The sequence below is a fragment of the Halteromyces radiatus genome, assembly GCF_025201355.1.
Source record: "Halteromyces radiatus strain CBS 162.75 chromosome Unknown BX664scaffold_1, whole genome shotgun sequence".
NCBI lineage: Eukaryota > Fungi > Mucoromycota > Mucoromycetes > Mucorales > Cunninghamellaceae > Halteromyces > Halteromyces radiatus.
In genome coordinates this window covers 4016527-4044190 of record NW_026251687.1, presented here as the reverse complement: position 1 = coordinate 4044190, position 27664 = coordinate 4016527, and the positions used below count along the sequence as shown (strand labels likewise).

General features: G+C 32.2%; 14 protein-coding genes across 14 annotated transcripts; 12 read left to right on the top strand and 2 right to left on the bottom strand.

The window, feature by feature from the left end:
* The first annotated feature begins 599 nt into the window (after positions 1–599).
* On the top strand, positions 600–2185 carry BX664DRAFT_322730 (uncharacterized protein). The gene is made up of 6 exons (XM_051543550.1): positions 600–877; positions 943–1173; positions 1307–1411; positions 1476–1627; positions 1735–1957; positions 2027–2185. The coding sequence occupies exons 1-6, from the start codon at positions 611–613 to the stop codon at positions 2054–2056; spliced, it is 1008 nt and encodes a 335-aa protein (XP_051405621.1). The 5' UTR covers positions 600–610; the 3' UTR covers positions 2057–2185.
* BX664DRAFT_355398 (triose-phosphate transporter family-domain-containing protein) lies at positions 2167–4299 on the top strand (the record flags this gene model as incomplete). The annotated part of the gene is made up of 8 exons (XM_051547811.1): positions 2167–2396; positions 2480–2486; positions 2613–2791; positions 2911–2999; positions 3086–3239; positions 3308–3533; positions 3625–3735; positions 3793–4299. The coding sequence occupies 8 exons, from the start codon at positions 2167–2169 to the stop codon at positions 4297–4299; spliced, it is 1503 nt and encodes a 500-aa protein (XP_051405620.1).
* A 150-nt stretch (positions 4300–4449) lies between these two features.
* Positions 4450–5505, top strand: BX664DRAFT_382487 (S-adenosyl-L-methionine-dependent methyltransferase). Its single transcript, XM_051549047.1, has 5 exons — positions 4450–4551; positions 4627–4745; positions 4805–4918; positions 4978–5043; positions 5111–5505. The coding sequence occupies exons 1-5, from the start codon at positions 4466–4468 to the stop codon at positions 5359–5361; spliced, it is 636 nt and encodes a 211-aa protein (XP_051405619.1). The 5' UTR covers positions 4450–4465; the 3' UTR covers positions 5362–5505.
* On the top strand, positions 5502–7418 carry BX664DRAFT_322724 (uncharacterized protein). Its single transcript, XM_051543549.1, has 3 exons — positions 5502–6865; positions 6928–7061; positions 7135–7418. The coding sequence occupies exons 1-3, from the start codon at positions 5553–5555 to the stop codon at positions 7317–7319; spliced, it is 1632 nt and encodes a 543-aa protein (XP_051405618.1). The 5' UTR covers positions 5502–5552; the 3' UTR covers positions 7320–7418.
* A 265-nt stretch (positions 7419–7683) lies between these two features.
* On the top strand, positions 7684–9574 carry BX664DRAFT_377602 (methyltransferase-domain-containing protein). Its single transcript, XM_051548781.1, has 6 exons — positions 7684–8167; positions 8264–8524; positions 8581–8793; positions 8923–9029; positions 9107–9203; positions 9266–9574. The coding sequence occupies exons 1-6, from the start codon at positions 7697–7699 to the stop codon at positions 9473–9475; spliced, it is 1359 nt and encodes a 452-aa protein (XP_051405617.1). The 5' UTR covers positions 7684–7696; the 3' UTR covers positions 9476–9574.
* A 246-nt stretch (positions 9575–9820) lies between these two features.
* BX664DRAFT_32429 (uncharacterized protein) lies at positions 9821–12093 on the top strand. The gene is made up of 10 exons (XM_051543813.1): positions 9821–9867; positions 9954–10306; positions 10403–10430; positions 10521–10983; positions 11092–11165; positions 11228–11287; positions 11363–11532; positions 11603–11728; positions 11827–11972; positions 12070–12093. Exons 2-9 carry the CDS (start codon positions 10194–10196, stop codon positions 11828–11830), a joined length of 1038 nt encoding a protein of 345 aa, XP_051405616.1. The 5' UTR covers positions 9821–9867; positions 9954–10193; the 3' UTR covers positions 11831–11972; positions 12070–12093.
* On the top strand, positions 11785–13339 carry BX664DRAFT_32419 (nuclear pore protein 84/107). The gene is made up of 5 exons (XM_051543789.1): positions 11785–11972; positions 12070–12145; positions 12232–12341; positions 12420–12796; positions 12869–13339. The coding sequence occupies exons 1-5, from the start codon at positions 11832–11834 to the stop codon at positions 12987–12989; spliced, it is 825 nt and encodes a 274-aa protein (XP_051405615.1). The 5' UTR covers positions 11785–11831; the 3' UTR covers positions 12990–13339.
* A 280-nt stretch (positions 13340–13619) lies between these two features.
* Positions 13620–15858, top strand: BX664DRAFT_322713 (calcium/proton exchanger). Its single transcript, XM_051543548.1, has 9 exons — positions 13620–14093; positions 14200–14292; positions 14351–14638; positions 14699–14719; positions 14814–14956; positions 15049–15174; positions 15253–15301; positions 15361–15559; positions 15623–15858. Exons 1-9 carry the CDS (start codon positions 13695–13697, stop codon positions 15754–15756), a joined length of 1452 nt encoding a protein of 483 aa, XP_051405614.1. The 5' UTR covers positions 13620–13694; the 3' UTR covers positions 15757–15858.
* Positions 15859–15999: 141 nt separating this feature from the next.
* Positions 16000–17212, top strand: BX664DRAFT_322708 (2-nitropropane dioxygenase). The gene has a single exon (XM_051543547.1). The coding sequence runs from the start codon at positions 16022–16024 to the stop codon at positions 17159–17161; it is 1140 nt and encodes a 379-aa protein (XP_051405613.1). The 5' UTR covers positions 16000–16021; the 3' UTR covers positions 17162–17212.
* Positions 17213–17705: 493 nt separating this feature from the next.
* Positions 17706–21461, top strand: BX664DRAFT_322707 (uncharacterized protein; the record flags this gene model as incomplete). The annotated part of the gene is made up of 8 exons (XM_051543546.1): positions 17706–18348; positions 18484–18654; positions 18761–18911; positions 19012–19048; positions 19136–19478; positions 19546–20176; positions 20239–20491; positions 20598–21461. Coding segments are annotated over exons 1-8 (2893 nt in total), but the record flags the coding sequence as incomplete, so codon positions are not given.
* Positions 21462–21551: 90 nt separating this feature from the next.
* Positions 21552–22190, bottom strand: BX664DRAFT_322706 (uncharacterized protein). Its single transcript, XM_051543545.1, has one exon. The coding sequence runs from the start codon at positions 22152–22154 to the stop codon at positions 21690–21692; it is 465 nt and encodes a 154-aa protein (XP_051405611.1). The 5' UTR covers positions 22155–22190; the 3' UTR covers positions 21552–21689.
* Positions 22191–22313: 123 nt separating this feature from the next.
* Positions 22314–23223, top strand: BX664DRAFT_32320 (protein import receptor MAS20). Its single transcript, XM_051543621.1, has 4 exons — positions 22314–22486; positions 22561–22746; positions 22837–22979; positions 23051–23223. The coding sequence occupies exons 1-4, from the start codon at positions 22369–22371 to the stop codon at positions 23096–23098; spliced, it is 495 nt and encodes a 164-aa protein (XP_051405610.1). The 5' UTR covers positions 22314–22368; the 3' UTR covers positions 23099–23223.
* Positions 23224–23688: 465 nt separating this feature from the next.
* BX664DRAFT_355391 (uncharacterized protein) lies at positions 23689–24747 on the top strand. The gene is made up of 5 exons (XM_051547810.1): positions 23689–23841; positions 23897–23997; positions 24058–24172; positions 24227–24388; positions 24468–24747. The coding sequence occupies exons 1-5, from the start codon at positions 23790–23792 to the stop codon at positions 24659–24661; spliced, it is 624 nt and encodes a 207-aa protein (XP_051405609.1). The 5' UTR covers positions 23689–23789; the 3' UTR covers positions 24662–24747.
* Positions 24748–25064: 317 nt separating this feature from the next.
* On the bottom strand, positions 25065–27550 carry BX664DRAFT_322701 (putative platelet-activating factor acetylhydrolase ib alpha subunit). Its single transcript, XM_051543544.1, has 7 exons — positions 27416–27550; positions 26849–27011; positions 26484–26784; positions 26100–26374; positions 25871–26002; positions 25497–25759; positions 25065–25437 (listed from the first exon to the last, which is right to left on the bottom strand). Exons 1-7 carry the CDS (start codon positions 27451–27453, stop codon positions 25365–25367), a joined length of 1245 nt encoding a protein of 414 aa, XP_051405608.1. The 5' UTR covers positions 27454–27550; the 3' UTR covers positions 25065–25364.
* Between the last annotated feature and the right edge of the window lie 114 nt (positions 27551–27664).

Genomic DNA, 27664 nt, shown 5'->3' with positions numbered 1-27664 from the left:
ATTTCTTTCCTTTATAACAACTTTAATCATAGTATATCAATTAGTGATCTATAATAGTCATACTTTTATTTAATAAAGCTTTTATTTTTTATTCCTACTACTTTACATCAATGTAATTGATTCCATCTTACAATGTATTTTTATTTTTTATTTGTGAATGCATTCTTTATTTTTTATTTTATGGATATGGTTACGGAATACGCTGATACGACATTAAGGATAGGACAAGATCACCAATCATGATGATACAAAAGATAATATAGAGATAAAAAGGCAATTCATATTTTTTTTTTTTTGTAGTAATCCGAATGAGAATTATTGTATAAGAAATTACGATATTATACTACTCAACATTTTGGGTGTATAGAAACTAATCTATTTTAGATTACAAAGACATATCTTTGTAGTGTAATTGAGAAAATAGATATCAAGTTGGAATTCATTAATCATGATCATCATATATAATATCAATGATCATCTTGCATATATATATAATATTTGAGGATATCTGGGATCACGGAGTGTAAATACATATAGTTTTTTTTTTTTTTTTTTTTTTTTTTTTTTTTTTTTTTTTTTTTCCAACTTTTTCTTTCCATTCAAAATAAATATGTTTTCACAATCAAAGTCAAACAATTCCACTTTCAAGTTTATTATTCGATCTGATATATCCTCCACCGTTGATTCGGAAACTTGTACAGCTTTTACTTCTGAATCTATTAACAACAATATTAATACAGAATCTGTAGCTACTAATACAACATCTTCACATACTCAGCCTCCTTCCTTAGCAACAGAAACAACAGCAATACCACTCAATGAGGAAAGGAAAAGAAAGCGTTCAGATAAAGATAATATATCTTTGGCATCTAAAAAGGTAATAATAGAAAAAAAAAGTAACATTATATTAGAACTGGATTAATATTATTATTATTATTATAGGTCTATTCTCATTTGGAACGGTGGCATCAAAAACATGAAGAATTGATCACAACAACTAATGAAAGTACACAAAATGATATTGAGACAACACAACAGTTGAATGACTTGTCAACTGAAAGAAAGAAGGAAGATTTTGGTGATTATCGACTATTAGCATGCTTACTATGTAATCGAAAATTCAAAACCAAGCAAGACGTTACTCGACATCAAGCTTTATCAGACCTACACAAAGTATGGTATATTCGGCGACAGTGGTTGTCATCATCATATCATTTATTTTTGGTGCAAGATGGGTCAGGGATATGAATGGGGAGGGGGAATATGATAATATATCAATGATATGATATTGACTCTTATACATTAGAGGAATAGTCAAGATCCGAATACTGTTGCAAGAGCTCGAAACAGATTACGACAATCAAATCAAACGACTGAATCAAATACAGAAAAATCTTTAGATTCTGAAGAAGTAAGTACACAATATATACATGCCTTTTTTTTTTTCTTTTTATAAACATATTATTCTTTTGTAGGTCTCATCATCCATTACCTATAGAAATCGTGCAGCAGAAAGACGACAAGCTTACAATCAACCAGAAAATCCAATTCTTCCTAGTGTATACTCAAAACAAAGATCCAACAAATCAATACAAGATACTGATCCTATTAAAAAATCATACGAAACGTAAGTTTTTTTTTATTTATTTTTTTTTATTTTACCCTTTTATCACTATAACAATAAGATTCTTCTTTTATTATACTTACTTTTTTTTCATTTTTATTTTTAATTAGAGGGTCCACGTTATCAAAACCAATTGCAGATAACAACGTTGGTGCCAAGATGTTGAAACAAATGGGATGGAAGTCAGGACAAGGACTTGGAAAAGAGGGATCAGGTATTATTAATCCTATTAATGTTCAGCAATCAACCATGGCTGGATTAGGTGCATCCCAGGCAGGAAGGATCAATGCTGATGGTTCAGGCGATAGTTACAAAGAACGTGCAAAGGAACTGGTAAGTGAATGATTAATAATCAAATGAGAACAATTATAGTGTTAATGTTTTTTTTTTTTATTTCAATAGGCTAGACGACGTTTATTAGAGGAACTTTGATCTACTTTTTTTTTTTTGTTACTCCACCGGTGTTTGAAATGATCAATAAAGATTTACTTTTTTTTTTTCTTGTTATTCTTTTCCTTCTTTTTTTAATTATTTTATTCTTTATGGGACTCAATGGAACTCAAGATATTAGTCTAGAACGTCTACAAACATCAACTAGAAACTCGTCAGAAAGCGACGACCATCTTTTGAATGACATCGATGACGATCAACACGATACTGATAACCAACATCTATTAGAACACCAGCACACTGGTACAAAGACGCTTTTAAAAGAAGGTCGGAGGACACTGATAAAGTCTGGTGCTATTAACTTGATATGGATTTTGACTTGGTAAGAAATAGAAACGACTATCATAAAAGTAATATACAATAACTATTTATGCTTTTTATCTTATATCTTATTATTTGTATTAGGTACACTGTAAGCTCCCACTTTCTTCTCTCTCTCTCTCTCTCAAACACTTTTGAAGGGAGCTGTACTAATATGATATCAATCTTCATATTGACACTTCTATTCTTTCTTTCTTTCCTTTTTTTTTTTTTTTAGTTTGCCACATTTTTATCTATCTATAACAAATGGATGTTTTCAGCTGATCATTACAACTTTCAGTTCCCTCTATTTGTCACCAGCGTTCATATGATTGTACAGTTTATCTTTGCAGGCGTTTCTCTCTTTTCGATTCCTCGATTACGACCCAAAACAAGACCTACTTCTAAAGAATATGTGTAAGTGAAAATAGGAAATAGAGCATCGTATATATTGAATGTTTTGTATGCCTGAATATATCTAACTGTCTACGCGTCTTTTTTTTTTTTTTGTCTATGATAATAAACATGCTACTTAGATTCAAAGTATTTCCATGCGCTTTGGCCACAAGTTTGGACATTGGATTATCAAACCTCTCATTGAAAACAATTACACTGTCCTTTTATAGTAAGATTTTGTAAAGATATCTTGTTCCTTTTCAACTTTTTTTTTTGACTTACACAAACTTTGTTTTTTTTTTTTTTTAATTTTAGCCATGTGCAAATCATCAACTCTGGCATTCGTATTGGTGTTTGCTTTTTTATTCAAATTGGAAAGTCCCAGTTTACGACTCATTGGTATCATTATCATTATTACAATAGGTGTAGTATTGATGGTCTCTGATGAAACAGAATTCGTATTATCTGGGTAAACAGTATCTTTTTCTTTTTATTCACAAATTGATACTAATACATTTCTCTTTATATATCTATTAGGTTTATTCAAGTCATGGCTGCTTCTGCTTTTGGTGGTCTACGATGGGCATTGACTGAAGTACTTTTAAGAAAGGAAAGCATGGGACTGACCAATCCGTTCGCTTCTATCTTTTTCTTGGCTCCTGCACAAGCTTTTATTCTTGTTGTGATAGCTGGAGTGGTTGAAGGTTATGGATCTATCTTTTCAAGTGTCTTTTTTATCGATGTAGCTGAAGCTTTTCATACGGTATATTTCCTTTAATCAACAATGATACGATACGACTGACTCATCTTTTTTTTTTTTTTATTATTATTTTTCTATTTTGTTTTGGGAATAGATGGGAATTGTTCTATTTGGTGGTGCATTAGCATTTTGCATGATCATGTCAGAATTCTTTTTGATCAAGCGAACGTCAGTGATGACTTTAAGTGTTTGTGGTATCTTCAAGGTAAGTAAAACAAAAATCATTTAAAACTTGAAAATAATATTCCATTTGTTTTTATAGGAAGTGGCAACCATCTTCATCTCGACAATTGTATTTGGAGACAAACTGACTGTTATCAACATATTTGGATTATGCATTACATTATTCGGTATCGGATTATATAACTGGTTGAAGATTCGTGCTGCCTCACTCTCAGTACAGAAGGATTTACATCATCATCATCATCATCATTTACTAGTGGATGAACAGGGCACAATACTACACGATATGGAAAATGATGAAAACGAGGATAACAGTGATCACCAACGTCAACATATATCAGCAGCAAATACAAGTATATTTGAACTAACATCTCGTGACCACCATTATCATCCAAAAATGACCTCTCTATACAGCATGTCAGCAGAAAGTACGCCAGTCCTTTTGGCAGATGCAGGTTTATCAACAGCATATCAAAATAATGATGATGATGATGATGATGATGATTTGAATCTAAATCTTACCAATAAGGATGTCAACAATCATGTACCAACAACCCATTCTCAAGGTGTCATACCCGGCCAGTGATTAGATATAGATTTAGTTTTTTGTCATTGTTACTGTTTTGCCAAATAAACTCCGTTAGATCCATTTGTAGAATGTCAAATTTTTTTATTTCCCTTCATTTCATTTCCTTTTTTTTTTCTTTTTTTTTTTTTTTTTTTTTTTTTTTTCTTTCTTTAGTGTATAAATAATGGTAGCTTCCACTTCGTTGAATGTAGTACCTGATGATCCAACCGCATATAAAACCAGGGAATACTGGGAAGAACGATATCAAAAGTAAGAATAATAAATTCAATCAATCGATAAACTGATCTCGATTTATTTTTTTTCTCTTTATGTACATATTCATAGTGAAGACAGTGGGACGACATTCGATTGGTTCAAAACATATGATGAACTCAAACCTTTATTTGACAATCATATCAGAGATAAAAATGCAAAGATCCTTATTTTAGGTTGTGGTAACTCTAGTAAGTGGAAAAAAAAAAGAGGATTACCCTACTTATTGACCCTCATTTTTCTTAAATAGCTTTAGGGGAAGATATGTACAAAGATGGTTATCGCAACATTACCAATATTGATTACTCAAAGACAGTTATTGACAATATGAAAGAAAGATGCGGTGATACTCCTGGAATGACTTGTAAGGATATCATATAATGATGACATATTTTGATACTAATGACTATTATACTTTTCAAGGGTTAGAAATGGATATCCGGGATTTGAAATTCGAAGATAGATCATTTGATATAGTGATTGACAAAGGTAAGAAGAATCATCTTATACTGATGGATCTTATTTATGAATATATATATATAAATAATATATTTAGGGACAATGGACGCAATTCTCTGTAATCGTGGAGATGTTTGGGAACCTAGTGAAGAACTGATTAATGAAGTGAAACAAGAAGTGGACGAAGTAGTGCGCGTTCTCAAGGTAGGTGGTGCCTTTTTATATATCACGTTTGGTCAGCCTCATTTCAGACGACGTCACTTGGAAAGGGATTGTTGGGAAGTCAAGATAACTACGATGGGTGAAGCCTTCCATTACTTTTTTTATTCTATGGTCAAACAACAATAGTGCATAGTATATTTATTTTTTTATTTAGTAGGAAACGGGTTTGGAAAATGGCTCTTGATTTTTTGTTTTGCGGGAAATTATTGTGAAATTTAAAAATAAATGAAAAAAAAAAAAAGAATAGACCTTTGTTGTTATTATATTTTTCTTATTTTTTTTTTCTTTTCTTTTTTTTGATTGGATTTACATATTATATGTTTATTTTTTTATCTCAATGCTATCGAAATGGTTGTTATTCTCGTCATTATTCTTCTTCAAAACCCGTGTCGCCAATGAAACTACTTGATCAACTTCATAGTCTTGCAGAAGCAGTCAACCAAACTCAAAGTGTCGTCGAAAAGAGAGTTATTTTACAACAGTATCCTTCTTGTCAATCCATCCTCAAACGTATTTATGACCCTCATAGACGTCACTTTGTATCTTCGAAAACAGCTTTTGCATATATGGAGAAACGACAACAAGAATTGGAAAAGTTATCATCAAACAAAGTCACCACAGCAGAACCAATAGCCACTCGAATATACCAAGGTGATCAACATATACCTTTTACATCACTAGAATCATTACTAGATGCCCTGGCTTCACGACAACTTCGCGGACATGCTGCCTTGGATGCTATATCATGGTTCTATTCTCGCTATTGCACTACCACTGTTCAACAACAAACGTTTTGGCGCATATTGGATCGTGACTTGAAGATGGGTGTGTCAATACAAACAGTACGACGTCTTTTATCTAGCAAAAACAATGGTGACAAAGAAAAGGATAACAATGACAATATTATATCGCAAGCATCAACAGTATATCCTTCAGTTCCATCTTCAGCCACACAGTCATTTTATGATCGACGCTTTATGAATATATCTTTAGCAACAACGATGCAACCTGGAGATGAGGAAAAGCTTTGGAATCATGCAGCTAAAGAAGGGCCTTACTATGTATCTAGAAAACTGGATGGTGTGCGATGTATCACTTTGGTTCAATTTTTGGATCATGGATTACCCCATATTACTTTTTGTTCAAGAACTGGTCGACTCTTTGACTCTTTGGAAAAGGTAGAATCAGCCATTCGACAACAGTTGGACAGTTTGAAGAAACAACAACAGCATATTGATTTTGTATTGGATGGTGAAATATGCGTTTATCCTACTCAACCTGATACTTATATAAATGGCGATGATGTCGATGATGTACGCAAAGAAGATTTTTTGGAAACCATAAGACAAGTGCGCACAGCAAAACGGCAAATGGAACACCCGGTCTATCAGATCTTTGATCTCATTAATATGGATGTATTCCGACAAGGCAAAGGTGGACCTCTTTTTGATCAGCGTCAGCAACAACTACGTGATATGTTTGGATCTTATACTGGTGACTATCTCAAGGTTTTGAAACAAACTCCAGTGATGTGCAAGGATCAATTAATGGACATGGAACAAAAAGTGGGTCGTTTTGGATGGGAAGGTCTGATCTTGAGGAAAAATATTCCGTATGAAGGAAAAAGAAGGTAATCAATGAATTTTTTTTTTTTTTGATTCTCTTATATATATATTCTATTCCTTTGTTTAGTCGAAATATGTTGAAAATTAAGGAATGGGAAGATGCAGAATACAATGTGGAAAGTATAGAAACAGGATTGATGAGGATGCCTGGTACTGGACAACAGAAACAAGTGATGACCAATGTGGTGATTAATCATAAAGGTAAGAAAAAGGAAAAAAAAATTAGTTGATTGTATGGTTAAACTACAAATTATGATTTTCTCTTTTTTGATAGGAAATGCTGTCAGTGTTGGATCTGGATTCTCATTACAACAACGATTGGATTACGCAAATAATCCTCAACTCATTCTTGGCAAGTTAATTACGGTTCAATACTTCTCTGAATCATTAGGTGATAGTGGAAATCTCTCTCTACGATTTCCTTCTGTGAAGGCTGTTTATGATGGTGATCGAGATTAGTTTAGTTGGCGCTATTACTTGATTGAATAGATTAGATATCATACCAATAAAAAAAATACAGTTACTTAGAGAGAGTGCGGGTATTGAAAATCATGAAAATTTTGCATAAAGACATCATTCTTGTTCATACAGTAGATCAATATAGATTGAAATGTCAATAGATATATGATTTTTTTTTATTATTACTTGTATTGTTTAGAATTATATCAAGTAGTCAATTATTAGAAGGTATGTTACTTAGTTTTTCTTTTCAGTCTCTCTATTTTACTTGTTTGGGAGGCTTGACCAAGACTTTCGCGGGTGTTGAATTCTTCTTTATTTGTATTTTTTTTTTTTTCTTTTAGGATTTCTTTTCTCTTTCTTTCTTCACCAATACAATGCAACCTTTATTCCAAACTTCAGGTTGGACATTACCAGCCAATGTCGCCCCAGAAATAAAGAAAAAACAAAATAAAGACATTGAACAATCAACAACCAAAACGACCAAAGATGCTGACCAGATCCAAGCTCAATTCAATCAGTTAGGACCAAAAAAAACCAAGAACCAAAAGAAACGTGAACGTCAAAAAAATGCAGATCAACAAGTGAATTCAAAGAAACCCAAACTTGATAAGGCCAAATCACCTTCACCACAAAAACAACCATCTGACAAAAATCAAATTCAACAAAAACAACCCAACAAAAAGATCAATAAGCAACAAGTAACAACTAAGGAACATCAAAACAAACAAGTTGACAATGAATCCAAAGATCAAGACAAGACCATGACACCTGTATCATCAAATACTAGTGACAATATAAAACCCAAAAAAATGATCGATGCGAACAAGAAGAATAAGCTCAAAGCAGTAAGAAGATTAAAAAAGATTACGAAGAACTCTTTTGTTTAATATTATCTATTACTCACTTTTTTTTTTCCTCTTCTTCTTTCATTACAAAATTAGCTTCTTGGTAAAAATAAGACTGCACCTATTGTCAAGGAAGATTCATCAGCACCAACAAAAAAAGAAAATAAGGCAAATGTTCAAAACAGTAACAAGCAGCTGACGGCACCCAAGAATGAACCTCGATTGACCCCACTTCAACAAAAAATGAAAGACAAACTTTCTGGCGCAAGATTCAGATGGCTCAACGAAAAACTATATACCACTGAAGGCAATGAAGCCTTCTCTCTTTTTCAAGAACAACCGGAACTGTTTGATGAGGTAAGATTAAGACATGCATGAATATATATAATATATTGATTTATATTATTTCTTAGTATCATGAAGGTTTTCGACATCAAGTGGAGTCATGGCCTGTGAATCCTGTGGATCTTATTTTAGAACAACTCGAGAAGACACCTAAAGGTACTGTGATTGCTGATCTTGGTTGTGGTGATGCTGTAATTGCTCATACTTTGAAGAAACAGAATGTGCTCAGCTATGATTTGATTGCTAAGAATGACAAAGTCATCGCCTGTGATATCACCAAGGTAAAAAAAAAAAAAAAAAAAAAAAAAAAAAAAAAAAAAAAAAGGTTGATGGGAGACATTACTATCTTAACAAGTGACTAATACACATCTTTATTGTATTTCTTTTTCTTTCTTTCTTCTACTATATAGTTGCCATTGTCTGATAACAAGGTTGATGTAGTTGTATTTTCTCTTTCTCTTATGGGTACGAACTATCTCGACTTTTTGAAGGAAGCTCAACGGATTTTGAAACCAGGGTAAGTTTGATGATTATTTATATGTCAAAAAGTAACTTCTCTCTGACCTTTTTTTTTTTTTTTGATTTTTATTATAGTGGCGAAATGAAGATTGCCGAAGTTGTTAGCCGATTTAGTGATATTGATGCCTTTATCGATCTTGTGGAAACCATTGGATTTGATTTTATGGAAAAGGTAAACACGTATTAAAAGATAGGTACAAATTGGCTGACGTTTTTATCTTTTGTTTTGATTAGGATGACAATAATAAAATGTTTATCATGTTATATTTCACCAAACGCCATGAATCTATCTCTATGGAAAATGCCAACGAGGAAATGATGGAAGGACTATCGAAACATCAAAAACGCATGTTACAACAAGGTACAGGTGGACGCGTCAATATCAACAAATTACGCAAGAAATCCCAAAATCTATTGAAACCCTGTCTTTATAAACGTAGATAATGTTTTTTCCTTTTTATAATAATGGTCAATTTAATTAGAATTTTTTTTTTTATCATTTTTCATTACAATTGTATCAATAAAAACATTTTTAGCATTTCATTTATTCAATTGTTATCATTATATCATCCATCAGTTCATTACTCAAATATTTTTTTTATTAAACCATTATATATATAATCATCAGCTAATAATGATCAGATATATAAATATACTGTGCATCAACCAGCATGATTTTAGTGAGCATTGTATGCGACCCTACATTTCCAGGTGGTTTACACTCCGACTTTGATTTTTGTTGTTAGAAAAAAGGGTGAGCGAGCTTCCCTTTAAGTTTTTCGATTTTTTCTTTTTTCTTTTTTTATGATTTTTCAAAAGAAGACTATTATAGTATGGTAATATCATCCACATGAAAGAAGAAAATTATATTATATCAATACTATTTATTAAATGTTATATATATATTCTTTTTATACATTAGAATCTCCTTCTTTTACTGGAACGATGTGATTATAACCTTGACAAGGCTTTTATCGAGATTTTTGATCGCGGTTCTTCTCAGATCTCTTCACAGTGCTCCTTGGCTAGTGCTCTTGCTGACATTGTTCTCCTCAGGTAAAACATCATATGAATTATCAGGACTGTGTGATAAACAATTTCTACCCTTTTAATTAACCATTAATATTATTCGCGTTTTGGGTTTCTTCCTTCTGGGAATAGAATGAATCATAGCAAACAGCACCAATCAGCCTCCTTCTCAGAGAGTGTACAAAAAGAAATAGCTTTCTTACATGAAGAACATACTACTTGGCGACTACTGGATACTATACAAAGGTATAATGAGAAAACAGGAAAGGAAAAATCTTTTAACATGGTTTATTGATCTGACACCACCATTTACTTACAACGCTTTGAATATACTTGCACAAGGTCGACCAATCCTCTCCAAAAATGCTCAGTAAGATAATAATAATAATAATAATAATAATAAAAGACGAGTTGAATTGTTAGAATTGTCACTCATCGTAATATATTACTTGAAATATAGGGTATAAAGGAATGGATTAGCAAGACGCCCGACACTACTATTATATCAGATATGTTATTACAAGATACCGTAGAAAATGAAATAGACGAAGAGATTCAAGCAATGATTGGATTTTCTGTACAGCAGCATACCTCAATATCGACATCATCAACTAGAAATAACCATTCAACAAACCGACGCCCTGGATTCCATTTTGATGATGATGATGACGATAGTGATGATGATATCAACATGAATATGGATGATGTTTTACCGGATATTCCTCAACTAAGACGACAGAAACAACAATCAGATCATAAAAATCAAAATATCGACATTGAATTTGAAAAGATCAATAAAACTTTATACACTCTTTTACGAAAAGGTGATTTGGACAAAGTCATCGAATTTTTATCGACAAATGATGAACCTTGGCGTACCATGCTATTCAAGTCATATGTTCAGCGTTGCAAAAAAATACAAGGTAAAAGAAAATGAAGAATGGAAAAAAGACTAAAAAGAAAAAAAAAAGGATTGTTATGATTTACCTTTATGTCTTTTTTTTTTTTTTTTTTTTTTTTTTTTTTTGCAGAGGGCAAATCAATCGAATGGGATACAGATGAGCAGCAATCATGGCGATTATCATGCAAAGGTTTATTGAAAAAGGTAATTAGAAGAAAGATACAAAAAAGGAAAGAAGTTATATTAACAAGAACCATACTTTATAGCATGGGTTAGGTCCTTATGGAAAAGCCGTTTATGCGCTACTATTAGGTGATGTTACTGATGTGAGTATCTAGTTTTAGAGAGGAAAAAAAAAAAGACGATGGCTGATATGGTATGTTTTTCTTTTATACTTTTAGGTTTTACCGGTATGCAAAACTTGGGAAGATGTAATCTGGGCCTATTACAATGCGCTAATGGAACATCTTTTGGGTGCAGCATCTGATACCTCAGTTATGGAAGATGATAGTACGGTGCTCAGCAAAAAATATGAAAATATTGCTAATCAGAAAGATCCTATTCTACCAAGGTAAGTGAGAAAGATATCTCATTTGATGGACAAAAGAAAAAAAATATAATTTATGTTATATTCTATTTAGGGGGCATCCTAAGCTCTTTTTTCATTTGGTCCAAGTACATCTATTGAACCAAGATTTATCACTAGTATTTGAATTGGTACGCCACAAATATACAAGTAGACAAAATAGTAGTCCAGCTCTTCTTCGGTAGGTAGTCAAGAAAAATATTAGTCCCTTGGTTGATATTATTCCTCATTTCTTCTTTTTTTTTTTTACTTTTTATGTTTACATTTTAAGCATTGAAGATGATATGCGACTTCATATGGATCGATTCTTAGCTGCACTTGTAGTATATGCAAGACGCTATTTGAATACCTCTACAGGAGATACGAATGCCGAATCCATTGTATACGAATATGCAGAACGAAACCATCAACCACTGACATTCAACGTAAGTTTAGATTGAAGGACACAATGACAAAAATGATTTATTTATTTCTATATACATATATATATATATATATATATATATATTGATATATTGATAGCCCAAGGTTGTAGCATTTTATGCATCACAATTAAATCATGAAAACGAATCTGAATTATTCGCTCGATTTTTGAAAGGTAAGGAAAAAAAAATTAATTGGTATATGTTATGTTAATCATGATTTTGTTAATATCCATTTTATATGTTGATTTTGATCTTGTAGGTTTCGATGGTGACAAGGATGAGCGTTTATTATTGGTGCAAATGGGATTTCAGTACAATCTGGATATGGGATCAATTCTACGTCGTACCTATGACATTGTGATAAGTAATGTAAGATATATACATGTATTAAATATAGGAAGAGAAAAAGATGGATTTTTTTTTCTCACACATCTTATATTTACGTAGGAAAATACTATGGAACATCATATGGAATGTGATAATGATGGTGCCTTTATATTGGATGGAACGACACCGCATTATATATTGAATTTTCTTCAAGCGCTTGAATGGTTGCTGATGGATGCTTCATTATATGAGATGGCAATACAAGAGGTGAATGCAATGATAAGGAAAGTACTGGCTGCTCGGCAGGTATATTTGGCGGATACGTTGGTCAATGCTATCCCTGTGGAAGTGTTGAACAATGATATTCTTCAAGCTCAAGATGGATCGACATTACCTTATTGCTTGGAAGAATTGCAAGGTCATATTCTGTTGATAGAATGTTGGACGCTCTACTCATCATGGGAATCTTCACAAGAGGCAAGACCAATGGTCACTGAGTAAGTGAAGGGAATGAAAAGGGAGGGATGTACAAAAGATGATTACTAATAAACGATATCTTTTTCATATAGAGACAAATTGGAAACATTGAAATGTACATTGGCATGGAAAGACAAGATGATGGAACTGACAGAAAAACTTGAAAAACGATTACAAAGATTACTTACATCATCATGGCTGAAAGGTAAATAAATAGTACCATAATGGTATAACTTACTCGTTCATTTTTATATATTAGATGGAATTGATAGACCTTTGAATGACACTTTACGACAAATATACATACCAGAAGCCGTACTTCGTCTTCATCATATTCTATATAATACAAAAGATTTTATGGATGGGTAGGTGAAAAGAAAATGTAAAGAATATGTTATTAACTTCTATTCTCAATAGTTATTCCAAAAAGAAGGATGATTTAATGTATCTAATAGCTAGTGATGAATATGGAATTTATAGAGATATTGTAGCATGTCATAAAATGGGATTAATACTGGAAACTATGAATTATGAATAAACTATTTCTTTTTATTTCTGATGAACTTTTTTTTTTTTTTGATGTTTTATTGAGGAAAATAGATGATGGATGTCATTTTTCTTATCTTGGTAAAAGGCTGGATTAATGGTGTAACGGTACTTGCCATAGATAGAATATGACATTAGGGAATTCCTGGGTCTTGAATGAATTGTGGCTGGATGAAGGAACAATCTGAAGGGAATTGCCAAGGTTTTTATCCATTTTTGGTGGTTTGTTCAACTCCGGTCTGAAATTCCTTTCATTTTTTTTTTTCCTGCTGATCGTCAATAGTTACTATAATAACAAGGAAGTCCCTATTTCTTTCTTTCTCTTTCTTTCTTTCTTTCTTTCTTTTTTTTTATTTTAATTTTTTTTTTATAATGAATGAAACTTATTATAGTATAGAACAATCGTCCGTCTCGACAAGTACTACCAATCACCAAAAACACGAAGATCATGACAGCAAGATCCAGCTCAACCATGTTAATCAATCTGCTATTACTACTCAAGATAGTCCTTCCTCAACTGACTCAGATAGACGCAATAGTATACTTCATGAAAAGAACACAGCTCATCATGAACCTACAACAATGGAAGGTCTCATTGCTATTGTAAAGTCATCTTGGATCAATCCCCTAGTGATCTTTATTCCATTTGGAATTGCCTCTCATTTTGTATGGAGTCCTACTGTGACCTTTGTACTTAACTTTATTGCTATTGTTCCTTTGGCCAAATTACTAGGTTATGCTACTGAAGATATTAGTTTACGGATCGGTGAAGTAAGTCTATAATTTATTATTATTATTACTATTTTTACTAAATTTAGCGCTTATTTTTCTACTCCCCACTTGGTTGCTCAAACGAACTTTCTGACTTTTCTATTAGGTTCTTGGTGGTCTATTAAATGCTTCTTTTGGTAACGCTGTTGAATTGATCGTATCTATCATTGCTCTTACTAAAAACTTGGTTATTGTGGTGGTAAATAAAATTATGATTATGGTTAGAATGTGTTACTAAATTAAATCTCATTGTATAGCAAGCTAGTATGTTGGGATCTATTTTATCAAATCTTTTACTAGTCTTAGGCATGTGCTTCTGGTTTGGTGGATATCGTTATAAAGAACAAACATTCAATGTTACTGCTGCTCAAACTTCTGCTTCCTTACTCTTCATTGCTACTGCTTCCCTATTACTGCCAGCTGCCTTTTATGGATCAAGTCTTGGAAGTGAAAGTACTACTAGTGTCAAATCGGACGTTTTGATCATCTCTAGAGCAACATCCATTATTTTACTGATTATTTATTTTGCTTACTTATTCTTTCAGGTAAGAAAAAAGAAGAAAATGATTAGAATAGTGCGATTCATTCTTTTTTGGTTTTTATAGCTCAGGACTCATAAGCATTTGGTATGTCAATAAAAACAAACAAATAATAATGATAATAAAAAAAAAAAAAAAGGTGACACAACAACGGATACTAACCCGATCCTCCCAATATTAGTTTTTGGAAGAGGCTATTCTTGAAGAACGACGACCTGAATCAAGAAATGTAGATGCTCAAACTGGATTGGAACAACAAGAAGAAAACGTGAATAATGAAAAAGAGGAATTACCTCAAATGCCATTTTGGATGTCGATTTCTCTGTAAGTTTTTTTTAGGTTGTTTGTTATAGGCGGACATCGAATCAGATATATTAATTTTCCTTTTTTTTTTTTTTTTTTTTTTTTTTTTGTAGACTACTAGTGATTACTGCCCTTGTTGCTGTATGTGCTGAATTCTTGGTTAGTGCTATTGAAGAAGTAGTGCAACAATGGCATATTAGTGAAACCTTTGTTGGACTTATTTTGCTACCTATTGTGGGGTAAGATCATGATGAACTTTTTTTTTTTTTTTTTTTTTTTGTTATTTGATATCTTACCATTATTGTTATTTGAAATAGAAATGCTGCAGAACATGTTACTGCTGTTACCGTGGCTTACAAAAATAAGGTAAGAAGAACATTATTTCATTTGGATAATCTAATACTTTTTCTTTATAAATTTTATAGATGGATTTGGCTTTGGGTGTTGCCGTGGGTAGTAGTATGCAAATCGCTCTTCTTGTCACACCTTTGATGGTCATTATTGGATGGGGAATCAATGTAGATATGAGTTTGTACTTTAACATATATGAAACTGCTGTTATGTTTATTGCCGTAGTCATGGTCAATTATCTTATTATGGATGGAAAGAGCAATTGGTTAGAAGGTAAAATTGAAAATGAGTTACACATAGCAACCATCATTACTAAACCTTTTTATCATGTTGTAGGATTGATGCTTTTTACTGTTTATATTATCATTGCAATCAGTTTCTATTATTATCCTGATAGTGCTGCTGTTTCTTTAGATAGTATCTCCAACTCTACAACTAGTGCCATTGCTACTTCTCCTATTGGTCATTGATTCTTTTGTATTTACTTTTCTTGTTGTAGTCGTAGTATATTTATTCATATTCTTTGTTTCAATTCATAGATGTTTAATAAATCCTTGATTTTTTTTAATATAGATGAAATTTGTAAAAGATCATATGGTTTGCATATGCCGCTGGCTGATTTTGAATTTGATTTGATGTAAAACCAGGATGCCCTTGGATAGTTTTCATTCTTTTTTTTTTTTTTTTTTTTTTTTTTTTTTTTTTTTTTTTTTTTTTTTTTTATCCTTCATAACAATGACTTTACCTACTTGGACACGTACTCGACTCACTAGTGCCTTGAAAATCAAATACCCTTTGGTATCAGCACCGGCAGCAGGTCATACAAGCAACAATCTTATCGCTGCTGTTTCCAACTATGGAGGATTAGGTTCATTAGGTGCTGCCATGTTACCTACTGCGGCATTACGTTCCAATATTCGTGAAATCCAAGCCATGACTAGTCAACCATTTGCCGTGAATCTATTTTGTCGTATGCAAGAAGCACCTACTGAAGATGAATTACAACAACCATACCAGCCTGATATTACACTCAATAATGTTCGTCGTCAACTCTCCATTCCAACACCTTCAAAATACACTCTTCGTTCACCACCTCTCATAGATCAAGTTCAAGTTATTTTGGAAGAAAATGTCAAGGTGGTATCATTCACTTTTGGTTATCTACCTGAAGATCTTACTCAGCAACTTTGGCAACAAGGTGTATATATTATAGGTACGGCTACTACTGTGCAAGAAGCGCTCTTTTTGGCAGGAAGTTCCAACGCATTACGTAAGGTGGACTGTGTAGTTGCTCAAGGATTAGAAGCTGGAGGTCATCGTGGTTCATTTTTACCTACAACCAAGGAAGGCGATGCGAATCAACAACAACTTTCGACCCAAGAGTTATCAGTTGCTGTTCGACAAGCACTCAAGGATAGAGAAGATATTGCTGTTGTATCAGCCGGAGGGATCAGTTCTGGAAAAGAAGCCGCCGATTATCTTACAAAAGGAATGGATGGAGTGGTGATGGGTACCTTATTTATGTTGTCTACGGATTCATCGACACCAAAACCTCATCGACAAGCTCTTTTGACTGATACTCAACCAACTCGACTAACTAGGGCTTTGACTGGAAGATGGGCTCGTGGAATTCCCAACTCATTGATGGATACTTTGGAAAAGCTGGACGATACAACGATTCCTACGTATGATATTCATTCATCAAGAACAAAGGATATTGTTAATTATGCCACTGAAAAAGAGATTCCGGATTACATGCTGCTTTTGTCTGGTGATCGTCATTTGGCTGGTGCAAAATATACAGAAAATGGGACATTATCGGCTACTCAACTCATGGAAAAGTTAGTCAAGGATATCAATGCTGTTTCATCGTAGTTTTAGTTTAGTATATGATTGAATAAAAAAATAAATTATTTTGAAAATGAATTGATATGATAGATCCTTGCCGCCCAAAAAAAAAAGAAAAAGAAATAACGTGATACTTGACTCAGATAGTATAATCATTCATCCTTATCATTTTCCTTAGAAATGACGTTTTTTTTTTTTTTTTTACTCAGGGTAAAAACTATTGCTAATATGAGTAAAGTTCATGCGAGCTGTCTTGAGTAGGACGTGATATCAACATTGGAAGACCCTACCATAAAAGGGTACTTCTGCCAGAAATGGTGTTTTCCCGGATACTCGGTGTAAAAATCTTTGTAGATCTATCTAGGTCCTTTTTTTTTTTTTTCTTTGTGATGATTTTAATCTTATATATGATTCAATACAATAGAAATCATCACAAGGCTGTATCTTAAGTTTTTGAACAAGGACGATTTTTTTATCGTGTAACCCTATGCTTACCAAAGAGGATTTTGAAACACCGTGTTTAAAAATTTGGGTGTAGAAATAAAAAAGTCGCCCTTTCTTTCGTTTTTTTTTTCTTTTTTATAGTTTCCATTTCTTTTATCAACAACCTTTTCAAAGAAGAGGAGAGTTGTCATGTCAAATAGGAAACAACACTACAATTCTATTCCGTCAACTGACGAAGAACAACAGCAACCACAACAACAAGAAAATGAAAATCAACATGGTAGTTATCCTTTATTAGGTAGTAGAGGGAATAGTGAAAGTACATGGTTTGATCGTTCATTTGGACGTGTCAAGCGACCTGTATTTATCTTGTTTATATTAGTTGGTCTTACATTACTGGTGACTATTGGATTTATCTTTTTACTTCCTTCCAACAAACCACGCGACATATGGCATATTCGTCCATTGAAACCTGGCATCTCTCCTCAGGCGCAACAAGCTGGTCTGGACAAATGTAAAGCAATCAAGACTCCTCGTATTGAAAACAAACCAAGTACCGATCGTATCAACCCTAGAGGTCAAGGTTCAACTCCTATCTTACTGAAGAATGCAAATGTCTGGGATGGTCAAGGCGGTATCTTGAACAATGTAGATATTTTATTGGCAGATGGCGTTATTCAACAAGTTAGCACCAATATCAACTCAAAAGATATCAAAACTATTGACGTTAAGGGTCATATCGTTTCACCTGGTCTTGTTGATATGCATTCGTAAGTATTATTATTATTATTATTATTTTTACCGGATGGCAAGAGAGTGGAATAATAATCATGATAAAAGAAGGATAAGCAGTAATGTACTCATCGATTCCTTTTTTTTATTATTATTATTATTATTATTATTAGACATTTGGGTGTGGATTCTTGGCCTGAATTGGCAGCAACTTCTGATACGAATGAAATGACTAGTCCTATTACTCCCTTTGTTAAATCAATTGATGCTTTCAACCCTTCTGATATAGCCATTCGCATTGTAGCTTCTGGTGGTGTTACTTCGGCATTAGTGTTACCTGGAAGGTAAAAAAAAAAAAAAAAAAAAAAAAAAAAGGACGGTACTACCATTCAACTATATCCAAGTCAAGCTCATCTCCTTCATTTTTTTATTCTATTTCTCATTATTTAGTGGAAACTTAATCGGTGGTGAAGCATTTGTATTCAAGCTTCGACCTGTCAACACAACAAGCAATGAAGATATGTTGGTTCAAGCTCATATTGATGAAACAAAGGAACGAAAATGGCGATATGAAAAACATGCTTGTGGTGAAAATCCAAAGGTAAAGAGAAGAAGAAAAAAAAAAAAACCTAAAAGCAAGTCGATAATAATAATGTACTTTCTTATTTCTTTGATTTTGTTTTTATTATATGTTCTTGTAGAGATTCTATGGTAACCAAGGAAAGATTCCATCTACTCGTAAGTTTTAATAAAAATAAAAATAAATGAATAAATAATAATTCTCAAGCTTCCGAAATAATCAATTTCAAACACACTCTTCTCTAGGACTTGGTGAAGGATATTTATTCCGCAAAGCTTATACGGAAGCTCAACAACTTTTACAACAACAAAATGATTGGTGCTCTGCTGCTGAAAATACATCTGCTCGCCTGGAAACCCGATTCCCTGAAGATATCGAATTGGAAGCTTTAGTAGCTATTTTACGCGGTGATGTCAAGTTGAATGTTCACTGTTATGAAACTCATGATTTGGAAGCATTCATTCGACATTCTCTTGAATTCAACTTTACAGTGGCAGCTTTCCATCATGCCCTTGACGCTTATCGTGTACCTGATATTTTGAAACGAGTTCCCAACAACATTACTATAGCAACTTTTGCCGATCACTGGTAATTTTTTAAAAACAAGAAAGATAAATATCCTTATTGACTTATTTTTTTTTTTTTTTTCCTTCAGGGGATATAAGAAAGAAGCCTTCCAAGCATCTCCTCATGCTCCTCGTATTCTATTGGATGCTGGTATTCCTGTTGCCTTAAAAAGTGATCATCCTGTTTTGAATTCTCAACATCTCGTTTTTGAAGCAGCAAAAGCTCATCACTATGGTTTGACTGAACAAGAAGCTTTCCAAACTGTCACTTCTGTACCAGCAAATGCTATTGGCCTGGGTCATCGTATTGGTTCCCTCAAAGTGGGTTATGATGCTGATGTGGTGATATGGGATCGATCTCCTCTGGAATTAGGTGCTACTCCCCTTCAAGTCATTGTGGATGGTATACCTTTGTTTGATGAAAAAGAAATCCCGCCTGTTGTGGACAAGACAAAACCAAAAACAACTGGTATGATTAAAAATGAGGTTCAACAAAGCATCATCACCTCAACTGGCGCTTCCGAACAACAACAACAACAATCGTTTGTGCTCACAAATATCGGTAGAAATCTTCTTGCAATGGATCATGAAGACAAGGAAAACTCTGATGATGTACTCGTGGTCGACAATGGCAAGATTGTGTGCTCTGGAAAATGTGCTTATGCTTTGATTGATAATGATATTCAAAAAATCGATATCCAAGGTGGATATATTGTTCCTGTAAGTGATTTTTTTTTTGTTATAAATATCATTATTCTGATTTTTTTTTTTAAAAAAAATAGGGTCTTGTTGCTGTTGGATCATCCCTTGGCTTGGTAGAAATTCCTAGTGAAGGTAGTACTGGTGATGGAACTGTATCAGCTAGTACTTCTCGTGATGCTAACCAGATTGTGGAAACTGTGGATGGACTTAAACTTGGTACTCGACATTTACAAGAAGCTTACAAAGGCGGTGTTCTCTCCGCTATTACTGCTCCTATATCAAACAATGTGGTTATCGGTGTGAGTGCTGCTTTCAAAACTGGTGCTGATTCTTGTAAGTGAAGCTGAAAAGAGAATGAATTTTTCTTCTTTTTTTTTTTTTTAAAAAAAAAGAAAAAAAATATCAATACTTAACTTCTTTTTCTTTCTCTTTTCTCTAGTATTGTCTGAAGGATCACTTCTCTCTTCTGCCGTTGCACTCCATCTTCAAATCGGTGATGGAGCTAAATCAAGTAGTTTCCCTTCAGTATCATCCCAAATTTCGTTTATCCGTCAAGTACTTGTTGAAAATGAAAAGAATGACAATTATTATGGAAAAGCTGCTCGGGGTGATATTCCTACGGTGGTGAACGTGAATAACAAGGATGAAATTGCTACATTGATAAGACTCAAGGAACGTATCCCAACTCTTCGATTGGTGATTCTTGGTGGCACTGAATCTCATTTATTGGCTCAACATCTAGCCAAAGCAAATATTCCTGTGATCTTACGACCATCATTATGTACACCTGCTGAATTTGACTCTATTCATTGTCTTACTGGGGCACCTTTAACTAACGGTACAGCAGCTCATATTCTCCATCGTCACGGGGTCAAGATTGGATTAGGTGTAGCTGATGATGGACTTGCTCGAAATTTGGCTTGGGACGCTGGATGGTTGGCGGCGACTTCACCTGGCAACAAAAATCAACATGGTATAAGCGAAGATGAAGCCATCCGATTTGTATCCACCAATTTACAAGATATATTTTACAACAACAATGACAAGTTGACCGATGGTTCCAATTCCTATGATAATGATTTCTCTGTTTGGTCTGGTAGTCCTTTTGATATGACTAGTCATTTAGTCTTTGTCCATACTCAAGAAAATGGGGTAAAAATGATAGTGTAGTTTATGTATAGTTTATGTAGTTTAGTTTTTATTTTTATTTACTCAAATGCGTGTATGGATAAACCAGTTTAACTTTTTTTATGTCATTCAAAGACAATTGAAAAAAAAAAAAATACATAGCTACTGTAGGAAAATGTCATAAAACTATTAGGATTGTGTACTTTGGATATCCTATATATATAAAAAAAAAGATCAATTGATAAAATAGGGAGTCCATAGTAAAGTAATGATAAAAAAAAAGAAATGTTTTTATTTGATGATGATAATAATATATAGCATAAAAACTAGACTATATGATAAAAAAAAAAAAAGGTATGGATGGAAGGCATAAACACCGTATATGGGAAGAGAGAAATGTTGGTTAATGTTGAACAACAAATGTCGAAGTTGGAGGAGAAGTGTTTTGTTGTCGTAGTTGGACCAATGTATCCAGTATATTTTGCAGTAAAGGAGAACCTTGAGCCAAGTACTGTTGAGCAATGTAAATCAGGATGGTGATCATGAAGAGAATAAGAGTGAATCGGACAAAGCTGTAGACCAGTCTAAAGATACCACGTAAAGTGACAAGAATCAATGAGAACAATGAATATAGAACAACCAGAGCAAGAAAGACGGGAATAATGTTGGATTGGACAGGTAAAGACACGAACTTGTCATAATACAGTTGGATATGTTCAGGGCAATTTTGATACACGGTGAGACCTACCGTGCTTACGACAGAAGCCACATTGTCAGGTGTTGGTAAAACGGTAATATTCAACACAACGAGTTGCTGATAAAAGTATGTATATATTTGTTTCAATGTTTGACCTACAACAACATCCATATTGAAATAATAATAAAATGAAATAAAAAAAAAAAAAATAAAAAAAAAAATATAAAGTAAAAAGAAACAGAGATAGAAACAAAGAAAGCAGTTGACATTACGAGCAACTCCGCCATAAAGTGATAAAATTTTTTGTGACATTTGGAAAATGCCGGAGATCTTTTTCTCTTTTTTTCTTTCTTTCTTTCTATTTCACATCACTTTAGCTATTATAATGAAAACTCAAACCATTGCTTTATATGCTGCCGGTGCAGTTGCTTTTCTCGGTATTGGATACCTTGTTTACTTTGACTATAAACGTCAAAATGATCCCAACTTTAAGAAACAATTAAGTAGGAGTAACCATAATTTAATACTATCTTTTTTTTTCTTTTTGCTTATTTTTCTTATTTTTTTTTAATTTTAGAACGTGAACGAAGAAAGGCTGCTAAGGCTGCCAAACAATCAGAAGAGGAACAAAAGGAAGCCAAGATCAAATTGATTGAAACTGTCATTACCGCTGCTGCACATGAAACTTACCCCAGAACACCTGAAGATATGGAAAAATACTTTATGGCTCAAGTGGCTGAAGGAGAAGGTTTATGCGCAAAAGGTATTAAAGTTTTTTTTTTTATAAAAAAAGAAAAAAGAAGGATAGGATCTTGATGAAATAAGGGATTTACAATTTTTTTTTTTTTGTTAGGTGAAGGATACTACAATGATGCTATTTTACCTTTTTACAAGGCTCTCAAGGTGTATCCTGCTCCAAAGGAATTGTTGGAAATCTATGAAAAGACTCTTCCTCGTCCCGTTTTTGAAACTATCATTAATATCTTGGCCATTGAAGTAAGTAATGACATCATGATTTTTGGACTTTTGACTCATTCTTTTCTTTTTTTTTTTTTTTTTTTTTGTAGCAACAAGCTGCTGAAGCCCAACGTACTGCAGATATTCCCGTAGAATAAAAATAAAAAAAGAAAGAAAAATACTTAGATTATGATCCTTTTAGACTTCTCCCCTCTCCTTTTTATTTGTTTAGACTATTTCACTTCATTATTTGTCAATAAATAAATAATAATAATAATCCTTATTTGAATTAGTATATATATATTTGAATATCTGTTGTATTTCTCGAATCATCTTAAGGATGTCTTTTTTTTTTTTTTTAATTGAAAGTTTTTGTATAATGATTCAGACGATGATGATTTATAGCCGTTGATAATATTACGATGAAGATCATAGCATTGATGATTGATCTTATTTCATGATAATCATTATTGTAGCATATCTAGATATCATGAATGATAATGTTAAAATATCTTTTCATCCTTGTGATGTATCATCCATCCAACATCAAAAAAAAAAAAAAGGAAATACTGTATCACCATAGAAACCTAGGACATTATCCAATGAATCTATTCTATTCACCATAGAAATAATAGACAACATATGATAATTTGGAATATCGATAGCTTAAACCATGATAAATGTGGATGATAATTTCAAAGATTATTTCTCCCTTTGTCTTTTACTGAATCCATGAAATTGATATTTTACTGTTTCCTTTTTAAGTGATCGGACTTGTATGCAAAAAAAAAAAAAAGAAATTAGGAAAACAAAGCTTCTTCTTTTGTTGGTCCCTTTAGATAACTTACAATGGAACTTGTCGATCAAGTCACTCTACAACTAAAAACAATTCATCTTGAAGGTAAAGAATAAATAATAATAATAATAACAATTCAAATAATAACTATTTATTATAGATACCGATATATCAGAATATATTGTTGGTATTGTAGAGGATGAAAGTTTAGAAGAAGACGAAAAACGTGAAGCCATCAGTGAATTCTTGGCTGAAACAACTGTAAGTTTCAAAAACAAATATTATCTTCCATTTTTCTAATAATTATTTATTTTTGTATAGGATGAATCTACTGATACGATTATTGATACCATACTCTCTCAATGGAAAACTATTCAACACAATCTCGAAAAGGAAGAATCAGATCGTAAAACGCAACAAATAGAAAAAGCTCAAGGTAAAGAAATAAATATAAAAGTGAATCTCTTTTCTTATTCATTCTTTTATTTAGCTCTCGAAAAAGAGCGACTCATGAAAGCTGAAAAGGAACGTGAAGAGTTAGCTCGATTGGCAGCAGAAACAGCATCAGCAAAACAACTTTCCAAGGAACAAAAATTACAACGAGATCGATTACGACAACAATATGGTGAAATGGATGAAGGATCAAATGATGGTAAGGAATAATTTTTTTTAAAAAAAATTGCGATTCATATATGATTGACTCTTTTTTTTTTTTTTTTTTTCTGTTATAGATGATTTGATGGTTAATCAAAATGCAGCTTTAATTCAGGAAAAAGAACGCCTACGGAGGGAAGAAATGAAGAAACAAAATGAAAAGGAAAAGGAACGCAACAAGATGCTATTGGATAAACAACGACAACAAAAATTGGACAAGGATGCTGAAAACAAGAAGAAGGGACCAAAAAAAGATCGCAAAAGAATATGATTTAGTATAGTTGTTATAATATAGAATTTAATATAGACTTATACAACTTTATTCAATAAAAAGCTCTAACAAAAAATCAAAGGTTTATACGGAACGTTTATTTTGTTTTGGGTGAACTAAGATGACGATGAAGGTATGATAAAACGATGATGATGTATGGTGATGACGATGGCAAATGAAAATAAAATCAAATCGTTTTTGTATTTAGTAGTAGAATAAGATCACTCTTTTTTTTATTTTTTTTTTTTATTGTCAATAGTATACTAAGGTAAGAGATTCAATATATATATATAAATAAAAGATTGAAAAAAAAGGGCTGGTTTTGGGGGATATCATGCTGGTAGGTAAAAATGAAATAAGAAAATACAAGAAAGGAAAGAAGGGAAAATGGGGAGAAATGGGTAAAAAGAAAAAAAAAAAAAAAAGGTGGGTGAAAAAGAAGAAAGAATAAAAATATAGAGAGAAAAAAAAAGATTAAAGAATTGTGAAGGGAGTCATCAACTTTTTCTTTTTCTAATATAAAAAGAAAAAAAAATAAGTATATGTAAAGAAGAAGTGTCGTGTACAAAAGTATATAAAATGGTAACACCAAGAAAAGTAAAATGATATAAAAAAAAAGAGGGTGAGAAGAGTAAGGGGAAAAGCATAGATATATAAAAAGCTAGAGAAAAAAAAAAGATCTAATTAAAGATATTCCACGGATTTACCGACATTGCCACACCTTGACAGTTTGATCAACACTTCCAGTAGCAACCACTGGTGATGTATGACAATAACTAACAATAAAAGAAGTAAGTTAATATTTCATTCATAATAATAATAATAAATTGCTTACCTAATACAAGTAACAAAATGAGCATGTGCTTCCAATGTTTTCATACATCGACCAGTTTTGAGATCCCAAATCTTGATTGTCTTGTCATCTGAAGCACTTAATAAATACTTTCCACTAGGATGCACCACTAAACCACGTACCCAATTGTCATGACCAACAAATGTATGGAATAGGTGTCCATTGATATCCCAAAGTTTAATAGTTTTATCACGAGATCCGGTAATTACATATTGTCCAGCTATTGGTTGATCTTTCGTCTTGCTCTATTAAAATAATAAATAACAATAATAATAATAATAATAATAATAATAAAGGTTATATTAAATATATATATATATATATATATATATATATAATTTTTTTTTTTTTTTTACCTCGATACCAATTAATTCTTCAATATATGGATAAGCATTCACAGGAGCAAAGATAGCCCATTCTACTACATGATCATGTCCCCTAAATTCCATTTTTGCTTCAGTTGATTGAATATCCCAAAGGCGAGCAGTCTATAATAATAATAATAATAATAATAATAATAATAATAATAATAATAATAATAATAATAATTAGTATTTAAAATAGAGTGATATAAAAGATTCTTACTTGGTCATTAGATGCAGTGATTAACCATTTTCCATCTTCACTTGGTACAACAGACCTAACCCATTCTGAATGTCCGCTGAAAGTTTTTTCACAATATCCAGAAGTAACATCCCATAATTTGATGGTTTTGTCACGAGATGCTGATACAATCTTATCCCCTGATGGTAAAAAACATACAGATGACACGCTATGATCATGTCCATACAAGGTCTTGATGCATTTGTAGTCATTGTTCACATCCCATACCTTGATTGTCAAATCTGCAGAACAAGATACTATCATAATAATAATAATAATAATAATAAAAGAAAAGGAATGATGAATCATCTATATATATATATATATATATATATATATATATATATAAATATATATATAACTTACCCAAATAATTTCCTTTTGGATCAAAAGCTAGATCTTGAACAGCTTTAGTATGTCCTTTCAATGTACATTCAAAATCACCAGATTCATAATCCCATATTTTGATAGTAGTATCTTCAGAAGCAGATGCTAATACTTGATAAACAGGATGAAATTCAACACGTGTGATAGGACTTCGATGACCTGTCAAACTATGCTGTTCAGGTGGTCGAGGAATCCAATCTACAGAACTTGTTTGTTTTCGTACAGGAGCATTATTCAATTCTTCTTGCATTTGAGCATTTTTGGTTTCCATTTCCATGATCTACAAAATAATAAATAAATAAATAAATAATTTTTTATTCTTTATTTTATTTTATCAAATTTACCTTCTTTTGTAATCTGATAACAGATGTCCATTTCTTTTCTAATAAACCAGCATACTTTTGTTTAGGATCAGGTACAAAGTCAGTAATATGAGTTTCATTCTTTAACATGGCAAAAGATTCAGAAAACCCACTAGCACTAAGATAATCAAGAATAGCTTTATGCCTAATAAAATAAAATAATAATAATAATAAAAAGTAAGTTATCCATTTTCATTACACCTTTTTTTTTATAATCAGTTTCATCATAAATAACCATGACAAAGAATGAACAAAAAAAAATAAATAAATAAATAAATAAAATAAAATAAAATAAAATAAAATAAAATAAAATGAAATAAAATAAAATGAAATAAAGATAAAAGATTTCATTAAGAATAACTATATTTTAATCCATTAATTCTTTGTTCAAGTTTTCACCTATAAAAACCTTGTCACTTTGTCATAGAAGTATATAATGAACTGTTTTCCCCCTTTTTTTTTCACCCCTGTCTTGTTCGCGCTCTTTTCATCTGCACCTCATTTGTTCTCATCCAATATATATATATATTTATTATTTATTTTACTTACAATTCTTCCTTTTGACGTTCTGAAAGAATGCTTGTCATTGATAAAATTGGAATATAAAAAAGAAGATGGATATATATATATATATGTATAAAAAAAAAAGAAGAAGAAGAAAGGTTAGACAAATGAAAGAAAAAAAAAAAGAAAAGAGGAAGAAAAAAAAAGAAACACCCAAAAATTTTTTACAGCCGCTCACTACTTTCCAAAAATCTCTTTGGGCAAATGCTGTCCCCTTCTTGTCTGCATCATTTC